Raw genomic sequence first — 19,782 nt, forward strand, 5'->3', positions numbered from 1 at the left:
CGTGCTGTACCGGGCCATACCGTGCTGTACGAGGCAGCACTATACCAGGCAATGTCACACCGGGCCATACTGTGCCATACCGGGCGGTGCCGTACCGGAACACAGAGTTCCGTACCGGGCCATACAGTGCCGTACCGGGCCGCGCCGGTCGCGCTGCCGCCCCTCTCGCCCAATCAGCGGGGGCGGTGCGGCCGGGCCGGGCGGTGGCGGCCAATCGCGGCGGCGCCGCGGCGGAGCCGCGCCGGGGCCGGAGCCGATAAATGCTGCCGTCCCCGCGACCGCCGCTCCCCACCGTACCGGGGACAGCACCACCGGTCCCCCCACTTCCCCCCTTCTGTCCCCCCGCCCGCCCCTTCGCCCAGCCTCGCTACCCTGCGGGGCTCCGGCCCCTGCCCTCCCTGTGCGGGGCAGCGCGGGTCAGTGACAAAGGGGCAGCGGCGGAGCTGCCTCCTCCCCGCCCCCCCGGCAGCATCTCCCACCCCCTCCCGGGACTGCTCCTGATTCGGTGGGAGCTTCTGACAACCCGGATCTCTCCTAGATCAGCCCTCACCTGGATATAACCGTGCCGGGACGCTGCGATGACAACTCTTGCTGGAGCTGTCCCCAGGATGATGCGACCCGGGGCTGGGCAGAACTACCCCCGCAGCGGCTTCCCGCTGGAAGGTAAGGCCGCTCACGGGCTGTTCCCGCCGTTAACGGTAGGGAAGGTAGGGCGGGAGATGGGGGAAGTGGGAATTGCTCCGTGCCGGGAGGCTGGGACAGCTCAGCCCGGGCCGGGCCCACAGAAAGCCGCCGCACCCCTGGGCTGTCAGAAGCCGGCGGAGCTGGGCCATGTCCTGGGCCGCGGGGAAGAGGCGGACGGGAGCGGGAGGAACCGGCCAGGAGGGCGGTGGCGGAGCGGGCCCGGAATCCGGTCTTCAGCGGAACGCAAGGCAGCGATTTGGGGAGCCCAAAGTTGGAGAAAAGTTAAAAAATAAATTAAAACCAGATAAAAAGGAGCTAAAGGAAATCGAAAGAGTCTTTAGAACCGGGGGCTTGTCCTCGGGCTGCTGTGAGAGACAGCTCTTCCTGCGAAGAGCCCCGCAGCGCCGGGGTGCTCCGCAGGGCCCGGCTCTGAGAGGAACGGGTTCGACGGGCCCCGCGCCACCCGAAGGAGACCACGGGCTTCCTACGCCTCTTCTCTCTTTCTCCCCTGGAGTGGGACGAGCACTGAATCTCGGCTCGGTGCAACAGGTGAAGCCGCCCCGCCGCCTTCTCCTGCCCGGCTCCGTGGGGACCTGGGGGCCCCAGGCGCGCTGTGGGGCGGCCGGGCGGGCGGGGGTGGGTGACGACGAGTCGCCGTACGAGAAAAAAACGAAAACAAAACCCAACACGATAACAACAACAGCAACAAGACCCAGCAGGATCCAAAGGAGACGTTAACGCCATTTCCCCCTCCTGCCTCTCCTCCCCTCCTTTTCTAGTCTCTACTCCTCTAGGCCAGGGCAGAGTCAATCAGCTCGGAGGAGTGTTTATCAATGGCAGGCCTTTACCCAACCATATCCGACACAAGATAGTGGAGATGGCTCACCATGGCATAAGGCCCTGTGTCATCTCTCGCCAGCTGCGAGTGTCCCACGGCTGCGTCTCCAAAATTCTCTGCAGGTACCAAGAGACGGGCTCCATCCGACCGGGGGCCATCGGCGGCAGCAAGCCCAAGGTGAGCCGGGCAAATCCCGGCCGCGGCAGTCGGGGAGCGAGGCCCAGCAGGGGTGGCCGGCACCAGTGTTTGCAGGGTTGGAAGGGGGAAGGCAGCACTCCGGGAGGACCGAGGGGGACTGTGCGGATACCGGGGCTGGGCGCAGACCCGCCTGTTGCTCTGAAGGTTTCCGAGACTTGAAAAAATATTCTTGCGGTTGGTGGCAATTATTCTTTTTGCAGTTAAGAAAGTGGTCTTTTAAGAGTAACTTCTCAAACGAAATGAGGGAGAAAGGAGTTGTTTCCGGAACGCTTGGCCTTCCGAAGCCCCCGCGCTCAGCCCGTGGTAGCCGAGGCGGGCTCGGAGGCTGCGGGACCGACGGGAGAAGCCACCGGTCGGGTGTCGGGACTGACCTGGCGCGGCCGGATCGGGCTCTAACTTCTTTCGTTGTGAAGCGCAAAAAAACCCACCCACTAGATTTCTCTCTCTCCCTGCCTTCCTCCTGCTCCTTCTTCCGTTTATTTTTCTGTGCGAAGCTGTGTGTATTTATAGCCACACCGTGAAAAATTTGCGCTCACAATAACGCAAACAAAAATGGATTCTTGTCTCACGATTAACCTCCTCCTCGTCCTCTTATCTTTTCATTCCCACAACGGCTAAGGCAAGACTTGAATTCCCGTTGAAATTTGCTGCTAGATTCCCCCCCACTTTGTTGCTTCTAAACTTCCAGTGGTTGAACTTTTCCCTCTTGGTGTAAGGAAAGACTAGGGATATAATTTTGTATGGCTGTTCCCAGACGGGAGATTTTTGGTTTGTCTCAGTTTGGCTTCATTTTAAAGTCACGAGGCCATCGAAGGAACGTTTTTTCTTACCCGAACCTCTCAGCGCTTTTATCGCGCTAATTTTTATTCGGTGCTGCAAACTTGTTCAGCTGAAACTTTCCCGACATAAAGCTGCCAGGAATTCCTCTCATCGTCACCCAAAATTTCTCCTCTGTGTTGCCTCATTCGGGGTTTCCCATCCCGAGGGCTCGATCCTACCTTCCCGGAGGATTTCCTGGAAATTTCGTTTAATATGGGCTCGATCCCACTTTCCCGGGGCATTTTTTTTTTGTTTAACCCCGGGATGCTTGTTTTACGAGGGCCTGTTGTTAGGTATTAAGCTCCCTCTGATTTCATCCTCTCCGTCCTCGGAATGTTTTATCCCGAAGCTATTCGGCGGGGCCGGTGGCGGCGGAGAGGCTTCGGCCGCACCGGCGGGTCCCGGCGGCGGCATCCCGGGCTCCCGCGGTAGCTTCCAGTCCTGCAGACTGTGCCCGCTCGTCTTGTCTTTACTGAAGCAGGTGACGACTCCGGATGTTGAGAAGAAAATCGAGGAATACAAGCGGGAAAACGCTGGGATGTTCAGCTGGGAGATTCGGGACAAACTGCTGAAGGACGGTGTGTGTGATCGCAACACGGTACCGTCAGGTACGGGATGACACTAGGTACAGGGGAGGGGCTCGGACACGTCCCAGAGGGTCGGTACGGGGAGGGTGAACCCTGTCCTCGGTAGAAGCCGAGTCCCCGGTCGGACCGATGCCCGTGAAGAGCCGGTACCCGCGGGAGCATCCAGGGAGGATTCTTTGCACTCGGCGGGGGTGTTTTCAATTAAATCGCAATAGCATCCCCCTTCCCTCCTCCTCCTGCTTCCCCACCGGGAGGGCTCAGGGCTGGCTGGAGAGCTGGAGCTGCGAAGTAGGAAACCGGGAGCAGATCCCTGTTCCAGTGGGTCGTTTGTGTGTGTTTGGGTGCTCACAGAGCCGGCGTTCACTTTTGCGGGTGTTCCTGAGGTTTTTTCATCACTCACTGCCCAGGCTCAGGAATAAAATTCCTTGTGAGGCCACTGTGCTGGTGCTGGAGCGCGTTGCAGGATGTTGCCCTGTGAAAACCGTTGTGGGAAGGGGAGTGGGTGGTTGCCTTCGTGAAAGCCTTGATGGGGGCAGCCAAGGAGGGGCACAGGACAGTGGCACTGATGTGAGACTTGACTCCCTGACCTGGCCCAGCCACTGCAGAGGGCTCCTGGTGACAAGTCCAGTTACAGCTTTGTGCTTCTCCTCTTGAAGTGAGCTCTATCAGCCGCATCCTGCGGAGCAAGTTTGGGAAAGGTGAGGAAGAGGAGGCTGAGCTGGAAAGGAAGGAGGTAGAGGAAGGTGACAAGAAGGCCAAGCACAGCATCGACGGCATCCTCAGCGAAAGAGGTAAAATTCCATTATCCTCACTCTCCACAGAGCCATGGGACTGGCCAGTACAAGCTTTGGGTGCTCCCTTTCTCCTGGAGGCTGCCCTGGGCCCAGTGTAGGGTAAGGATCTAGCCCCCATGTCGTGGCTGTGCTGCCACATCCTATGCCATTCCATTTCCCCACCAATATGACCCTGCAGTGTGAGAGAATGGCACAGAGGTGGGGGCAAAGATGGAGTCACCATTGGTTTGGCTTTAGATAGCAGGGCTGGAGAGTAGGGAGTGTTGGAGGTGGCTGTGTAGCTCATGGCATGGCTGTGCAAGGGCTACTTTTCCAGCCCAAGCTGAGCTAAGGGCCACAGCTCACAGAAGGAACAGTTGTAACCAAGGGCTATGGATCTTCAAGTCTCAGCAGTGGGCAGTGAGCTGAATGTTTCATTTCTTCTCTTAAAACTGGAGGGGAAAAAAGCTTGTGTTGGTGGTTGGCAAGGAACTGTGAGGAGGATGACCAAGGTGAAGGGGTGCTCTGTTTGGGGGAGCTCCCTAGCTGGCCTGGGGCAGAGGTGAGGGCCTGGCTGGGCAGCCTGTGTGTGGAAGTGGTTGGCCCAGCATATGCGCAGGCACTGGAGAAGGCGAGACAAAAGTACCAAATGAGCTGGTCAAACATTTGTACAACTTTTCCAGCTTTTACAAAGAAGGCCTTCTATACACAATCTACACTTGGAGATGAACTTGGAAAACAAAGAGGGGGGAGTCCATTGAAACTCACACTTTGGCTTTGCACAGACAAAGCTTCAGCTAGCAGCAGCTTGATGTGAACAAAAGAAGGCAACCTTTTTATAATTCAAGGAGAAAAGAAGAGAAAACAGCCCCACAAAAGGCTGAGAAAAGACATTATGGGCTTGCAATGAGGGATGAATTATTCAATGAGCCCCTAATAGCTGATGCTCCACGCAGTTTTATGGACTCTCCACCGTGCAAAAAGTGGGTGTTTTAACCTAGAAAGTGTTTTTACCATTTTGAGACCTCCAGAGATGCTGAGTGCCATTTGAGGAAAATAGAAATTTGTTCTTTAGCAGTGTTACAACTCCTTATTGTGCAGGAACAACCTCAAAACAGTCCCCTTAGTTTTCAACTCTGTTATTAAAGCTTTCAGGGAAACATCATCTTCTGCATTCTGTGTGATACAGGCACACAGAAGATGCAGAGTAAGAGATTTTTAAGGCCAGAAGGCCCAGCCTGATTGTCCAGTCCAGCTTGCTCATCTGTGATGGGCCCAGAGTTTCCTTCAGTGTATCCTTCGACCGGGGAATGCTCAAAGAGGGACTTGCACTGAGGGGCAAAAGGAAACTCAGTGCCCTGACTGTTGAAACAACTAGCTTTTCTGCTTTCCTGAATTTCTTGGCAGAGATTCGAAATAGATAAGAAGCCTTGATAATATCCTGGCTTTTTGGAGCAAGAATAATAGAGACAGCAAAAGAAAAAAAATATTATTGGTATAACCCACTCCTCTGCCTCTCTGTGGTACAGTTTTCCTGTTCTTTGACTGTGGTTTTTAAAGCAGGGCTTCTGATATGCCATAAATGTGTGTCTGGGTACCTGGATACAGCCTGGGAGAGCCCTGAAACTCGTAGGAAAATCACTGGGTCTTGGTAGTGCCTTGCTGCAAACCAGGGCTCTCATGCAGCTCCCCAGCACGGTCCTCTGAGGCATCTTCTCTTTCACTTTCTGTGGGCGTGGGTGTCCTGCTTTGCTTCTTTCCAATTCAGTCGGCTGCAAAATTCCTCTTGACTCCGTGGGGCAGCCCTATCCTGTCCTTGTACATGTAGGGTTTTGCTGGGTGGTTCTGTAGAGCTTGATAATCCAGGCTGTTCTGTGGCAGTGCCTGGGATAGCTTGGCAGCTGGAGGGAGAGTGGCAGCGCCCTTTCCTCCGCGCTGACCAGCAAGATGTTGCCTACCGTTATTGCTGGAGCAGCTGCAGTGCTGCGGTGTGAGCGAGCTGCTGACTGAGAAAGAGTTTTTGCCTTACACATGCCTTAGGGATAGTGTGATACTATGGGGACATCACACTGCAGCACATTATTGCATAAAATAAGTCCCCCACAACTTTCTGTGTCTGTCCAACAAAAAACCATTCTGTCAACTCCCGCTGCCAGCAGAGGAGCTTCGGTTTCACTCCATCTGTAAAAATCATCAGGTCATCTCCTGCTCTCTGGCTGAAATAACTGGCAGTGTTCTGGAGGATTTGGATGCTGCAGGATCGTGTTTTCCCCCCACACCCACCAGCCTGGCTGTGAGGGCTGGTGTGGCTGAAGGTGCTTGCTGACAGGGCAGTCTGATGCTCTCTGACACTTGGGTGGCTTGCAGTATGTCTGAAGGTTATCCCAGTGTATCTGAAGGTTATCCTGGTGGTGCACAGCAAAACCCTTGCATGGTAGCTTACCCTGAGTACTCTCTGTGACAGTGCTCCACGTTATGGAGTGAAAAAAAGTACAGAAGATGAGTAAATTTTATAGCTCTGGTCTTGCAATATTCTGGAAGCAGGAGCATTGGTGCAGGGAGAAGCAAGGGAAGGCTGTGGGATAGGTTGGAATGCAAATCCCAGGGCTGAGCATGAAGCAGGGAATCATTCTCTTGCTTGAGAGGACACAACTAGTGCTGGACATTTGCTGCCTTTGCCTGAAATCCCCTCTTCACCATGAGCATTTAGGCAGCTTGAAGTGAGGCATTTTTCCTGAGGGCAAGGATAATAATTGTAATTTTAATGGTGGCTAATTCAAGATTTGGGATTTGAGGAATGCTTACAGCAGAGAGAGTAAAGAGCATCTCACGTGATGTGGGATTTCTCCCATCACGTATGTAAGTGGAGGAAAACTTCACTGCGTCCTGCTGTGATTCTGTTCCAGCCCCTCTTCACGGACACTTAAATCTGATTCTCTTGATGGTGTTTACGGACACCACATGCGCTGTCTTGGGGCATTTCTGTCCCCCGAGTTTGGGTGTATGTATGAGGGAAACCTCGATGGTCACAGCGTGGAGCAGGAAGTTTGTGAATCTGTAACAGCGTATCTGTCTTTCGGCAGGAGTGGTGAATTGTTCTTAAAAGCACAAGCCATAAATAAAGCAGATGAGAGAGGAACTTTTGTGCCTTTATATGGCACATTGGGGCATATTTTTAGCAGCTAAAGAGGGAGTTGCTTGTACCTTGGGTGGGAGCTATGCGCGGCATGGTTTGCTGACTAATCTAACTCCCCCCTTCATAAGATAGCTGTTGTTTGCTGGCAGAAACCGGTGGCTTTCAGCACTCAAACGCTGGGGCGTTGAGCTGGTCCTCGGGCGTACTGCAAGCTGGGGTTGGGGCTGGGGCTGGGATCGGGACCCCCTCAGCCTGATCTCAAAGGGGGCCTCTGTTCCTAGCCAGTGGAATTGGCCCCCGGGCCCTGTCCCGGCGGATCCTCCCCCACTCATGCGCACCCGTCCAAAAAGGGCCCTACTCATCCCAAGCCTCTACCCTTGGCTGTACTGAGAGCAATTCAGGCTACAGCAGACTAAATTGCCTCCTTTATTTCCCTCTTACTTTCATCTTGGACCAAACCCTTCCCCCCTCTCCCTCCCCTTCCTCTTTTCTTTTTTGCTCTGTGCCTCAGGCTCACATTAATACAATTTCGGCACCACCCCTATTTTTGTGTGTGTATGTGGGGAGTTTGGCAGGGGGGGAGTGGGCTTGAAGGAGAGAGGGGGGGAAAAAAAAAGGGACCTTAGCACAAAAGCCCTGCTCAGCAGCTAGAAAGTTCAAGCTGCTGCTGCTGCTTCTCTGGCTGCACGATGCTTTTCCTGTTTGTGAGTTTTGGGAAACATTTTTGCTTTGTACTGTAATGGAATTAGAGGACAGATGCTGACTGTAAATGGGACACGCGACTCCCGGCCCCTAGCTTAAATATTTAGATGCAATGTTACAATTACTGACTTGATGCACGAACTTTGAAGTGGTGGCACATGATCTGAAGGGTGGCTCGGGCAAGATGGGCTTGCAGATGTTTTGATTAGGGTGGCTCAGTATCACACAGCCAGTTATTTTTAGGTTGTTAAACTAATAAAGGGGGTTTATTAAGGGACAGGATTAACATACAAGGCACTCTGAGTCATCTCATTCATTTCTGTGTCATGGAGTGTGTGGCTAGTGGCCAGAGCACGGGAGAAGGCAGATGCTGAGGTAGTTTTTGGTTGTGATTTTTCTGATGTGTGGCTTGTGGTGCTTTGTCTCCAGCGTCCCATCCCAGCGTGCCGTCATGAGAGGATTTCACTCACTGTGTAGAATATTCCTGTGTCTTAGGGCTGAAAAGTACATTTTGCTCCCCTGCCCCATGTTCCTGGTGAAGATTCACTTACTGAATGAAATGTGATGACTCTGGCTGCAGGCAATTATCCTCTGGAGTCTGCAATTTCATACAGTACTTTACATATTCACTCACTAGCAGGTCTAAGAAATTAGCTTGTGTAACTTGAACAGAATTTTGCTTCTGAGGCTCTAGGAGCTGACAAGAAAATAGTCCTTAATTAAGAAAAACTCCCTGGTTACACCAGGGTTCAGCTCAAAGCAGATGGTGCTCACAGTGTTTTCTGTCTGACTTTTCTCCCTTTCTTTGCTCACATCTCAGCAGTGTGAGAGAATTCCTGGAGAGAAAAGTACAAATGTAAATCTATGTAGGTTATGCCACACAAAACACTGTCCAGCTTTTTCTTCTGCCTGACCCATTGCACTGTGAGTTGCCAAGCTCCCACTTCCAAATCATTATTCTGAGCTAATAATAACAGGTGACCTCAGCAATCAGTAATGACATCAGCACTAAGCAAAAGTGCGACATCTTGGCATGCTGAGCATTTTCAGAAAGGTGCTAGATGTCTCTATTTTCAGTGACTTCAGAAGGACATTTGCTGCTTCAGAGGTGCTGGGAGCAGTCTGTGCTCTCCTGTCTTGAAGGCAAGCTGGAGGACATTGAGAGGAGTGCTAACTGTCAGGCTAATCACCTTACAGAAGCACTCAGTAATTCCAGCCGCGGGAATAAAGATTATGTCAGTGATCTCTCTGGAATAAAATGTAGATCCGTTATACCCATTCCCTGAAATCATGATTTCCTTGATGGGTTCACATTTTTTGCCACCTTGGGGACACTTTCCTCGGTATAAAAGGAGTTAGTGCCTCTTCATGCAGAGCCACTGGCATCCTCTCCCGTTTTTCTAGTGGCATAGATACAGAACAAAGGCAAACGTTATTTTAGCAAGTATCCGGACTGCTTTATACACAGCGGCTGATTCCTGAGTTTGCATCTTCTTTGCTCTGAAAAATCTTAATGATCTGTAAGACTTAGAATGCTGTTCTGGAAAGGCTGAGGCAAGAAGTGTGGTGGGTCAAACTTGAGGTGGCCGGGGGCTTGCTCTGAAAAGGTGATTGTTACGTTCGTCTTTCTGGATTCTCCTGCAACTGCCGAAGTCCTTGACGGCAGTAGGAATTCAGTGATCTCTATATCAGGCTGTTCTTGAAAGCAGCTCTGTAATGTGCTGAGCAACTGAAGCTACCTCAGGTTTCGGATTGAAGATGGTTTTAATAGATCAAGTATCAGACCTCCAATTCTGCAAGTGGCAGCGTGGAGTCCCACTCAAAAGGGCTTGTTCTCGTCGGTGAAGTTGCTCACAAGGGCTGGGGCAGGCAGGAATGAGCCCAGATTTGTTCTGTTAATAGAAAGTACCTAAGTGGTTACTCGCTAAAGTGTGACTCTAATCCTGAGTGAAATTCCCCAGCAAAACTCTTACCAAAGGCAAGGATCTTTGTGTTAACACAGACAGAGGATTTAATTAGGTAAGTAATTAGCAATTAATGATAAAAGTGAGAGTTGATGTAATCCTTAAATTGGAGTATTTTCCATGTCTGATTTTGGATAGTAATTATTTGTTGTATCAATTTTAGATGCTTTTGTCTAACACTGGCTCGGGGAGGGTTTAGTTTGCTGTTAGTTAACTTATTGATAAGGGCTGGAACAGGGTTTGGAAGCGGGAAGCCCATAAAGTTGATGGTGATAAATTATCACAAGCCCCCAGAGCTGTGTAGTAAAAGTGCATTGGGAAATGAAGCAGAACTACAAAGTGCTCTCTTGTTAATTTAAGGAGAAATGGAGTGAAACGTAAAGCCGTAAATCAGAGCAAGCCAGTGGATGTGAATTTCTCCATGTAAATGTCACTTTAAATCCCGTGTAACAAACACATCTGGCTAGAGAAAGAACAAAATATATAAGGAAATATGCAGGGTACTCCCAAGCACTCTCAAATGCTGTGTGGTTCTGGATAATAAAAATTAGGTACAGTAACATAATTCACCTTGTTTGGCATAGCATGAGTGCAGCATTTCCCTCTGCTTGCCCTGGAGTACTGCTGCCCCATGCTGTTAAACTAATTCAGTTTAAATCACCCTGCCTCGAGGAAAACAAAAAAATAAATAAAGGGCAGCATAATGAAATTAAAACTCACTGAGGACACATTAGAGTCAACGTGTGTCATGTGCCGAGATTATTTAGTTAGTGGAGTTTGATGTGATTGTTGACAGGTCATTTATTCATCCCAGTAAATAAAGATTCACCCACTATTAGGAATGTGCATATATAACTAGTGAGACAGTAAAAAGCAATTAAGCAGTCAGTTTAATGTCTTATCTTGCTGGTTGCCCTGCAGTTGTTTTACAACTAGGAATTAAAATCTGAAAAGGAAGTTTTCAGTGTCGCTGGCCAAATATTGATTGAGTAGTTGTTTGCTGATGCCATTGTGGGCACTTAAAAAGGCCACTGGTTCTGCCCCTTGTTGTTCATCTTCCATTGTCGCTGCTTCTTAACCTCAGAGATCAAAGGAGGGATCATTTCAGTTTATCTGTCTTGGAAAATCCGTCTTTGCTCCTCAAGCCGTATGGATTAATGGCCAAATTGTCTTTAATGAGATGTGAAATTTGAATGGAATCCCTATTTTGCATGGTCCGTTGGATGTATGTACTGTATGCTCCTCCAGTTTGGGGGGGTGTGGGGGGGTTCCCTGTAGTGGGATGGCATTGGCCTGAGTCATTTTGGTTTTAGCACACAGCACGCTGGGATTTTACTGTTCTGACAGGTACAATTCATGGCATTTAGTGGATTATTTTTTGACTAATTCTGTTCAGTGGGGTTGTTTGGACAAGGATAAAAACCAAAACAGCTGCTTTTTGTGTATCAGGTCACATAGATAAATGGTCCAGGGCTGACAGTGAGAGAGTTTGAGAAGCCAGCCAGTTCTTCAGGCTGGGTTCTCGGTACTAAGGGGACAAAAATGAGCTTGCAGCATTTCTTAGGGCTGCATAAATGCTCAGTTTTGATTCTGTGGAGCTCACTCACGTGGTGAGGAGAGTCACACTGCCCTTCTTCCACAAAGGCAGAAAAGTCAGCTTGGATTGGCTGTGCAGAAAAGCAAGCAGGAGTCCTCGAGAAGAATCCTTTCCTTGTTGCATGCACTGCAGGAAGCTGCACTTATTTCAGAGACAGTAAAACATATTCCACCACACCCTCAGTAGAAGAGGCTGCACAATCTGGATGTGTTATGTTGGCTTGTCACTATGAGATGAAGTTTAATCTGAATTGTGGGTTATGGGAGCATTAGGTCGAGGTCCTGCCCCTTCCACTGGCAGATCTGGACATGGGAATTCTGCAAACAAGTAACAGTAAGAAGCCTGGTAAAGCTGAGGAGCTGCTTCTGGTGTTGTACAGATTCTCATGTGGGTGAGTCTTCTCTGATGTAGCCACAAAGAGCAGACTAAAAGGCTAAACCAGAATCTTTTTAATCAGTGTTTTCTCGTTCCCCTTCTTAAATACACTTTGTTTTAATTTTGTCTGGTTATCTCTGAAAAAACTGTCACTCAGTATCTACTGTGGGAGCTACTCTAGGAGACGTTTGGCCCCAGAGGAACAGCTTAGATTCTTTGAAAGTGTTTTAGATACAAATTTCCTTCTAGTGCACGAAACTGATTTGTTTATTTCCAGAGAGCTGCGGTGAGGACAGCGACACACATTCTACCTTCTGATACATGTCTTTTAATAGCCATCTGCCTGGCTGCACACTCTGCCAAACGTGACCAATGTTTATATCATGCCCAAGTCCATATAAGGACCTGTCTGAAGGATTTTGGTATTTATAATATGCTTCATGTTGGCTGGCTGATCCAAAAACGACTGTGGTAATTTCTTTATCAGATAGAATGTCACAGGAATCACTGTGGTTTGAATTGCATGAGGAGTAAACCATCTGCAGCCACCATCTCTGCAAGCACACAGCTTATTCAGCTCCCATCAAGTCTCATTCACCTTCTTCAAATGAGTAGGACTGTTCATGCCAATACAATTGAGATCTGTTCCATATCCCAGCCCAGAGAAGCAGTAACAACTACTGTTCTTGTGGCAAAATGACTCTTTCCTCTGTTAAGAATGTAACTAATGTATATGTTCCATATACCCCCTGGGAGGCAGTAGCACCAAATTGGGCTGAAAACTGTTCTCCATCTCCGTCTTTGGCTCAGGGAAAGGTGGAGATGAACGTAGGCAGATTTTACAGAAAGCCGGCGAACGCGGTGGCAGGGAATCCTGCTTCCACAGCAAATCCCTTTTTACTGCAGATGGTGTGGCAGGACTTCCTTTTCATCATGACCTAAGGGCTCCTTGATTGATCTGGTGTGAAGTGCTGAAGGATTGAAGAGTGAACTGGCCGGGGGATCAGCGTCCCGGTGAGGACTCTGACACCTCCCCAGCCGCTCCAGTCAGGCTGGGTGGTAAGAAAAAGCCTGCACGGTATTAGCTGGCAGTCAGGGTTCCACCAGTTTCACGAAGAGCAAAACAAGTTGTTTTCAGAAAGGAGGCATTTTGACAGAAAGGCAAATGTTAGCTGAAGAACTGCAGATGGGAAGTGAAACCCACCATTTTCACAGCGAGATCCTGCAAAGTATGGATTTTGAAAGAAACAAAACCCAACAACAACAAAACAACCCCCCAAATCAAACAAACCCAACCCAACCAACCTAAAATAATATCAGAAACCCTGTTTCTAAAGATACAAACTAAGATTAACGCCACTGCAGTTGGTGGGCTGGGCAAATGCTGAGCTAGATCAGTAGTCCTTCCACCTAAGAAGAGATACCATCACCCTGCAAATGCAGCTGACCCACTACTAACACTTTCACCCAAGTCATAAGAATGACTTGGCTAAGGACTCTTTACACAGGAGTACTATTCTAAGTAGTCATCAAACCTTGATGGTTCAGGCTTTTGGAGGTCTGTCAATCTACAATTAGTGCTGTGTGTTTTTCTTTAGGTTTTTAATTCATGTGGTGCAGGGAACAGCACCCTGTGCGCTAACCTCTCTTGCTGCCTGTGGTGGCTGTTCTGTCTATGGTATATAACAGCTATGATCTTTGCCACCATCTGTGGAACTAGAAACCAGAAGAAAATATTTAAGCATCTATTTAGAAGATCATACAAGTTGACATTGCAGTTAGGAAAAGCTCTGTGGGTTCATCCCTGACTTAGGACAGCTAATTGCCGCTGCTCTGCGTTAAGTAATCAGCATTAAGCAGAAACTCCCCAATATTTGGCAGCTCTATGAAAACTCCACACAAACTCCTGTTGCTTTAATGCCCCCAACTTGTTTTCTGACAAACAGAATGTTACTTTTTTTTTGAGAAGCCCTTAAAATGATCTGCTTGTCCACCTCTTCTGCAGAGCATCGAGGCTGGCACAGACCATGTTGCCTGTGCTGAGGCAGGGGATTTGGTGAGTTGATCTTCAGCAGGGACTGGAGCAGTGAAAAGTACTGCAGGCTGTGGAGATGCTCACCTCTCCTGGTGAAAATGCAAAATGGCTGCACACAGCAGACATTTTGTTTTATCTTTTTATTTATGTCAAAAAAGGTTCTTGAGAGGAAATTGTACAGTCATGTATGTTGGAACAATGCCCCACTCTCAGCAGGGCTCTGTGGGTTCCTCAAGGTTGAATTTGACCCTGATATGAAAGTTCTAACATTTCAGATTTGAGGGAATTAATTCACTTTCTCAGTCTTATCAAGACTTTGTAGCACTAAATATGTTTTTTTTTTTGCTGGTAAATAAGAGATCTGATGTGGCAAGTAAAAAAGAGCTGTTTTAGAGAATTGCACTGAAACGTTATTTAACACATGATTTAGGGGAAAAAACACCCAAAACCACCCACCACCCCAACCCCCCCCCCCAAAAAACCAACCCCAAACAAACAACAACAAACAACAAGCCCCACACAAACAAAACAAACACCACAACCCACAAAACAATAAAAAAAGGCAAACCAAGCCCTGCTTTTCTGCTGCAGGAACCTCTGTGACCAATCTGCTCCATCCGTCCCAGACAGGAGGCAGAGGGCTGCTTGCTGGCTCTGATTTCTGGCTCCTCCCTAGCTGAAGGGTCTTTCTCTGTCCTGCCACACCACATTGCTTCCCACAACCTTTGATCCTAATCAACACCACAAATGAAAATTTGGGAAAGGAGTCATGAGCTCTTAACTCAGATAGTTGTTAAATCCTACACCATGACAGGCATAAAGAAGATTTTTCTCCAGACTCTGTGAGATCACCTGACCAAGGAAGAACTTAAAACAGGATTCAAAGCCCCAGTACTTCTCCTGTTTTGGCAGTTGAAAAGATGGAATGATGACTGATGACACAAGTATTTCTCTTAATCTGACATCAGGAACAGGCTTGCTATCAGTAAATCAGAGACCAAAAAAAATTTAAGTATTAAAAGAATCCTAAATACATCTAGGATTTGAATTCTGATATTGGCAGTTATAAAGGAAAAGTAAAACACCTCATAAAAGTCCTGTATAGGGAAGAAAAGATCCTCCAGGTGATCAGTGGAGCAGGGACTCCTGTGCTTCCACTAAAGTCGTGCTATGACCGGTGCTTAATTTTTGGCATGGTGGTTTTCCCAGGATGGCACAGGGGACCTCCTTAGGACGTGCTCTTTGTTTTCTTGTTATGTTACTCTTTTCATTTTAGTCTCAGGGGTTCTGAGCAGTCCTGTGCCCTTGGGGTATCTTGGACCAGTTTTTCAGGTCCGGATCCTTTAAAAGGCCCATTATGCACTTTGAAGCAGGAGGAGAGTGCTGAGTACCTTTAAGTTCAGAGGTGGCTCCCAGCCCAGATTGGAACTGGTGCTAGCCTGTTTCCAGCTCAAGGAGCTCCTTGCTCTACCTTTCTCTGCTGGGAGGTTTGTAAATGCCTTTAATTCAGTTTATAACTTCCATAGGATTGTTGGGTTCTCTAGGTGGGAAAATTCTGGCCACATCTCTGCTTTGTTGTTGTTGTTTTGCACTTTGTGACCTTCAGCTTTTTGAATAGATGCTTTAGGTCGCAATGATTTGGGCTCAGTGTCTTTTCCCCACTTGCCCAGCTGGTGCTGGTTTGCTGCTAAAGTTCTCACAGCTACAGGAAAGGGGCTGCTGAAGGCATCTTTCCATTGGCTTGAATAGTTTCATATGGAGCTGTGCTGAATGTGGTTCTGCATCTTTGGAGTGGGATGAGGGAGTTTATTTAGTATTCTTTTTCAGTAGGATAAAGTGATTTTGGGGACTAATGTGTTTATAAGTGATACCCCTAAAAAAACCCCAAAGAAAACAACAGGGGGCATATCAAAATTGGTGCTAGAAGAGCTGAGTTTAGTTTGGAGTAGAATTTATTTCAGTTGGTATAATCTGCTCTGCATTTCTTAGAGTGTCTTTCTGCATTGTCTGTTCCTGGAACCAGCTGAGGTGATTCTTCTGTTTGGTTGCTGGTCTCTGCCTCTGGCCATGATCCCCTAGAGCAGGGAGAAGCTGTTGGTTCTTGCTTTTTACTCTCTCCTTAATTTTTTTCCCCCCCCTCCTGTTGCATCCTGGCAGTGTGTGCTGTGGGGAAAGGGCTAGAGTGCTGGTGATCTGTGTCAGCTTTAGCCTTTTGTGTGTGTGTGTATATTTATATATATATTTTTGTAAGATGGGATTGTGTATTTCAAAATGTTTGGAATCAGGAAATCGAAATCAAAATCAAAGCCTTTATAGGCTCAGGTGCTGTAGCTTGTCTGTTGAAACTGCAAAACCAGATGAAACAATGTTTTGGAATGAATGTTTTGTGGCTAGAAAGGATTGCAACCAAGCCTTGTAAGAGTAGTTTGGCAAAACTGGGGAATATCAGGTTGGTTGTGGAGGTAGCAGTGAGTGCTTTCTTGTCCAGTGGTCTGTGGTGTGGAGCTGAACAGTGATGCTGCAAGCTCCGAGCAGCTGGTAGGTGAGTCCATTTTGATGAAGCAGATCAAGTCTCAGCAGTTTTGTTTCTATTGCTTTTTTTTTTTACTGTTGTTTACTGCAAAAGCAGAGCAATAACTAATATGGTCTGGGATTAAGCACATGTATTCAGAGGTGTTGCATCAATTTCTATCAAGACTCCAAGCCGCAGCGTATTTACTGGAGCACAGCAATTAAATGATACAAACTTTTTTGCTGAATTTGCTGCCTTTCTCATGACTAGCCTGACATTTTCTCATATAACATGGTGTGGCAAATCTATCCAATACTATACACAAATAATCTTTGGTTCCAAGCAAACATTTGCTGCTTGAAATTCATGTGGTTGCAGCTAGACACGCAGGTCTCGCGTTGTTCTCTCCGCTTGTACTGCGTGTTGCTGTTGCATTCACAAAAAACTCGGCTGAATAGCTGCTTAAACCACTTCATTTCTTATTGAATTCCCTTTGTCTTTTACTATATACTTGTTAAAATATGAATCTGAACTGAGAGGAAAAGAAGTGAGACAAAAATCATGCTCTGAGCATTCTGTTGTTGTGTATTTGCTGGTATATATAGTTTTAAACTACAGCGTGCAAAAATCCTTATGCCACAGAAGACATTTCTCTGTGATGGGATTGTGTGTTATACTGATTGGAGATGAATTGTTTTGGTTTGGTTTGAAATGGTTTTAAAACTAACTCTCTGCTTTTCTTTTATAAACAATTTTTTTTTCTCCTGATGGGGAGAAATAGTTGAGTGAGTTGGGCATAAAGGTTTGAGCCAAAAAACCGAGGAGCCAGTTGCAGTTGATAGACTGGATTGAACTTGCTCACAAGGCATATTAAAAAACAACAACAAAAAAAACCAAACAAAAAAGTTTTTAGACGTACAGCTTGCAGCAAGGCAAGATACAAATGTTGATACAAGTAGTTTTAAGTGATTTCTAGAGTTTCAGCTGCATTGTTACAGTCTTAAACACTTCGGTTTTAAAAAATACTTTGTTTAAAGCATCATAAATTCCTCTGATTAATAGTGTCAAGCACGTGAGATTTCTCCTAACCTTCCAAAAGCCTGTTGAATTTAACAGCAAGGTTTGCATTCTCTTTAAGGAAACTTGATTAGAGACTAAATTAAAAGAGTTTTCTCCTTTTTTTTTTCTCTTCAATTTTTCCCCCTTCCTTTCCTTGAGGGGGGGAAAAGGTTTGACTTTTTTGTGTGTGTGTGTGAGGAAACTGGGGAATTCTGGCATTCCTAGGCATGAGAGAAGAATACTGATTAGAATCAGGCAGAGAGCAAGCAGGTGCTGAGCATGTTCATTGCTTAACCCCCTGCCCTGCTCCTGCATCCTGCCCTGACCCAGCGCCCAGACCCCGCACGTAGCAGCAAGTTGCCAGATGTGGGAGATGTTTTCAGGCAGAGTGATTATTTGCCCAGTCTTAGATGAAAACTAGAGAGTTCCTACAATGGTTGCATTTCATGTTTAAGGCTGGGCTGGAGGACGCTGCTGGGGGAAAATGCTGTGTTTGTGAGGATGAGAAGGGGCTGTTCTGTTGTGAACTGCCATGTGGCTGTGGTATCTGCCTGCAAAAAGCAGTATGAAAACCCAACCAGAAGGTATTGCCTGAGGGGCAAAAGCTGTCTTTTTTTTTTTTTTGTTTCCTTTTTATTTATTTTTTCTTTTAATGAAGAAAAAGGATTTTATGGCTTAGAAATAGTACGCCCTAAAGAGAGGTGTGTTTAAAAGTGAGACTCAAATTCTTTTGTCTGGAGAATAATGCACTGGGTATAAAGAACAGCACAATGGAAGCCTTTTCTTCAAGTTATGTATGGGCGAGCATCAGTCAGCCAAGGAAGAACTTCAAAGGCCAAAGTGAAAACTTGCTCAGCTCTTTCTTTCCTGACAGGTTTTTCTTGAGGTGGGATGGGGAGAGCAGAGAATTTGCTCTTTGCTCCTGTAGCAGAGGAGGCAATAATACTGTACAAACTGCGGTACCCAGCCTGAACTCTCTCTCTCCACTTGGTGTGCCTTTTAGGAAGCTACTAAACTATCCCATCTCTTGAGTCTTTTATTGCTTATTCATAAGGAGCTCTCAGAAATTCCACTTCTGCCTTGCTGGGAAGGCATTGTGCCAGATGGAAGTGAAGCTGCTTTCTAAGCGTCTTCCTAGGGAAAGATGATCTACTTCTCTGCCTCCAAAAATACTCCTTATTCCTACACTAGAAATTGCCTTTAATGAGGGAAAACAGCCCCAGTGTGTTTTAATGTAAGTAGTCCAAGGATGTGCACTAGACCAGCCACTGAACTTCATGCCTGTCAATATGTATGTGAAGTGTCAGGGTTTGTAATGGAGACGCTTGTGTGATAGGAAATAGAAACTCCAAACAGTTTTCCAACATGACCATATGCTGTTGTTTCATGTTGTGACTTTAAAATGCTATGGCTTTTAAAAGCCTTTGTATTTAACCTAGGAATTTATTTACAGGTTGTGAAATGCAGCACTCTGGAGTCCTTTACCTAGGTTAAAACTGGATTTCAGAAGCAATTTCAGTGTTACCTGCAAGGCTGGATTCTGGAGGGGGGCAAGGAAAATGTGTTGCTGTTTCAGTGAGCTGCGTGTGTCACATCAGTCATTGTCAAGGGCAGAGGCACAATGGAGAAACCAGAGGATGGCTAAGGGAGGGAGCAGCCAAGAGCGCAGAGCAGTTTGTACCACAAGCCTAAACACCAATGCTCCCTGATGCATGCCAGGCTATTCACTTTCTGAGGAGTGGGGTAGGGCAGGCAGTTGCCCTTAGGAATTACAGAAGTATCACAGTATCTTGGCTCTAATACGTGAGAAATGCTTGTGCAGGTAAGACATCAGCCTCTCTGCCAGCCCATATTTCAGGGTTGGGTGTGAACAATGGTGAGCATAGCTTATGCCACTGTTGCCCAGTCCTCAAGCTGAGCTGTGGGAGGAGAGCACTGGGTCTCCTCTCTATGAAGCATGTAGCAATTCACTAGAGTACCAGTAGGCTATTTTAAAAGCATGTTTGGTAGCAGCCTGCATTTGGACTTTACTGCTACAAGAGGAGAACAATGGAGGTAGCTTTTGTGCTTTGTGTTCCTGTCATGATCATCTACACTTAAAATCTGAGACTCTTTCATGAAAGCCTTCATTCAGCTTCTGTTTGGTGGGGAAGAAGAACCAGTAATTATGAACAAGCTGGCAATACTGTGTTTCAGTAACTCTGCTTCATCTTGTGTTTGAATTGATGGCTTCAAGAATGGAGAACCAGACTTTGGGCTGATGTGGAAGATTTCTGTTGGCATGGTCTGTCTCTTGGCTTGAGCCTGTTGTACATGCTTAGGCATCCTTGGCTTCAGTCACAAGTTTGAAGGAAACAGGGTTTATGTGAGAGCTGGGTTAAAAATAACTGCCCAAACAGTATGTGTTGTGGTAATATTTGGAGCCGGAGTCTACAGAGTGCTGTGAAGGTACCGTCAGTGAAGGTAACTGATTGTCTTAGATTTGCTGCTGAATGATTCACAT

At 47.4% G+C, this 19,782-nt stretch overlaps 1 protein-coding gene across 1 annotated transcript; it reads left to right on the forward strand.

The window, feature by feature from the left end:
* The first annotated feature begins 485 nt into the window (after window positions 1-485).
* LOC128898808 (paired box protein Pax-3-like) lies at window positions 486-12,626 on the forward strand. Its single transcript, XM_054175550.1, has 5 exons — window positions 486-663; window positions 1,464-1,699; window positions 3,021-3,147; window positions 3,783-3,917; window positions 12,484-12,626. The coding sequence occupies exons 1-5, from the start codon at window positions 579-581 to the stop codon at window positions 12,624-12,626; spliced, it is 726 nt and encodes a 241-aa protein (XP_054031525.1). The 5' UTR covers window positions 486-578.
* The last annotated feature ends 7,156 nt before the right edge of the window (window positions 12,627-19,782 follow it).

The sequence above is a fragment of the Dryobates pubescens genome, chromosome 32 (genome assembly GCF_014839835.1).
Source record: "Dryobates pubescens isolate bDryPub1 chromosome 32, bDryPub1.pri, whole genome shotgun sequence".
NCBI lineage: Eukaryota > Metazoa > Chordata > Aves > Piciformes > Picidae > Dryobates > Dryobates pubescens.

Bases quoted from the DNA above. Each gene is read 5' to 3' on its own strand.
- LOC128898808 (XM_054175550.1), top strand. From the start codon at position 579: ATGACAACTCTTGCTGGAGCTGTCCCCAGGATGATGCGACCCGGGGCT. The intron at 664-1,463 runs GTAAGGCCGCTC...CTCCTTTTCTAG, and splicing joins CAGCGGCTTCCCGCTGGAAG to TCTCTACTCCTCTAGGCCAG. The intron at 3,918-12,483 runs GTAAAATTCCAT...TCTTTGGCTCAG, and splicing joins CGGCATCCTCAGCGAAAGAG to GGAAAGGTGGAGATGAACGT.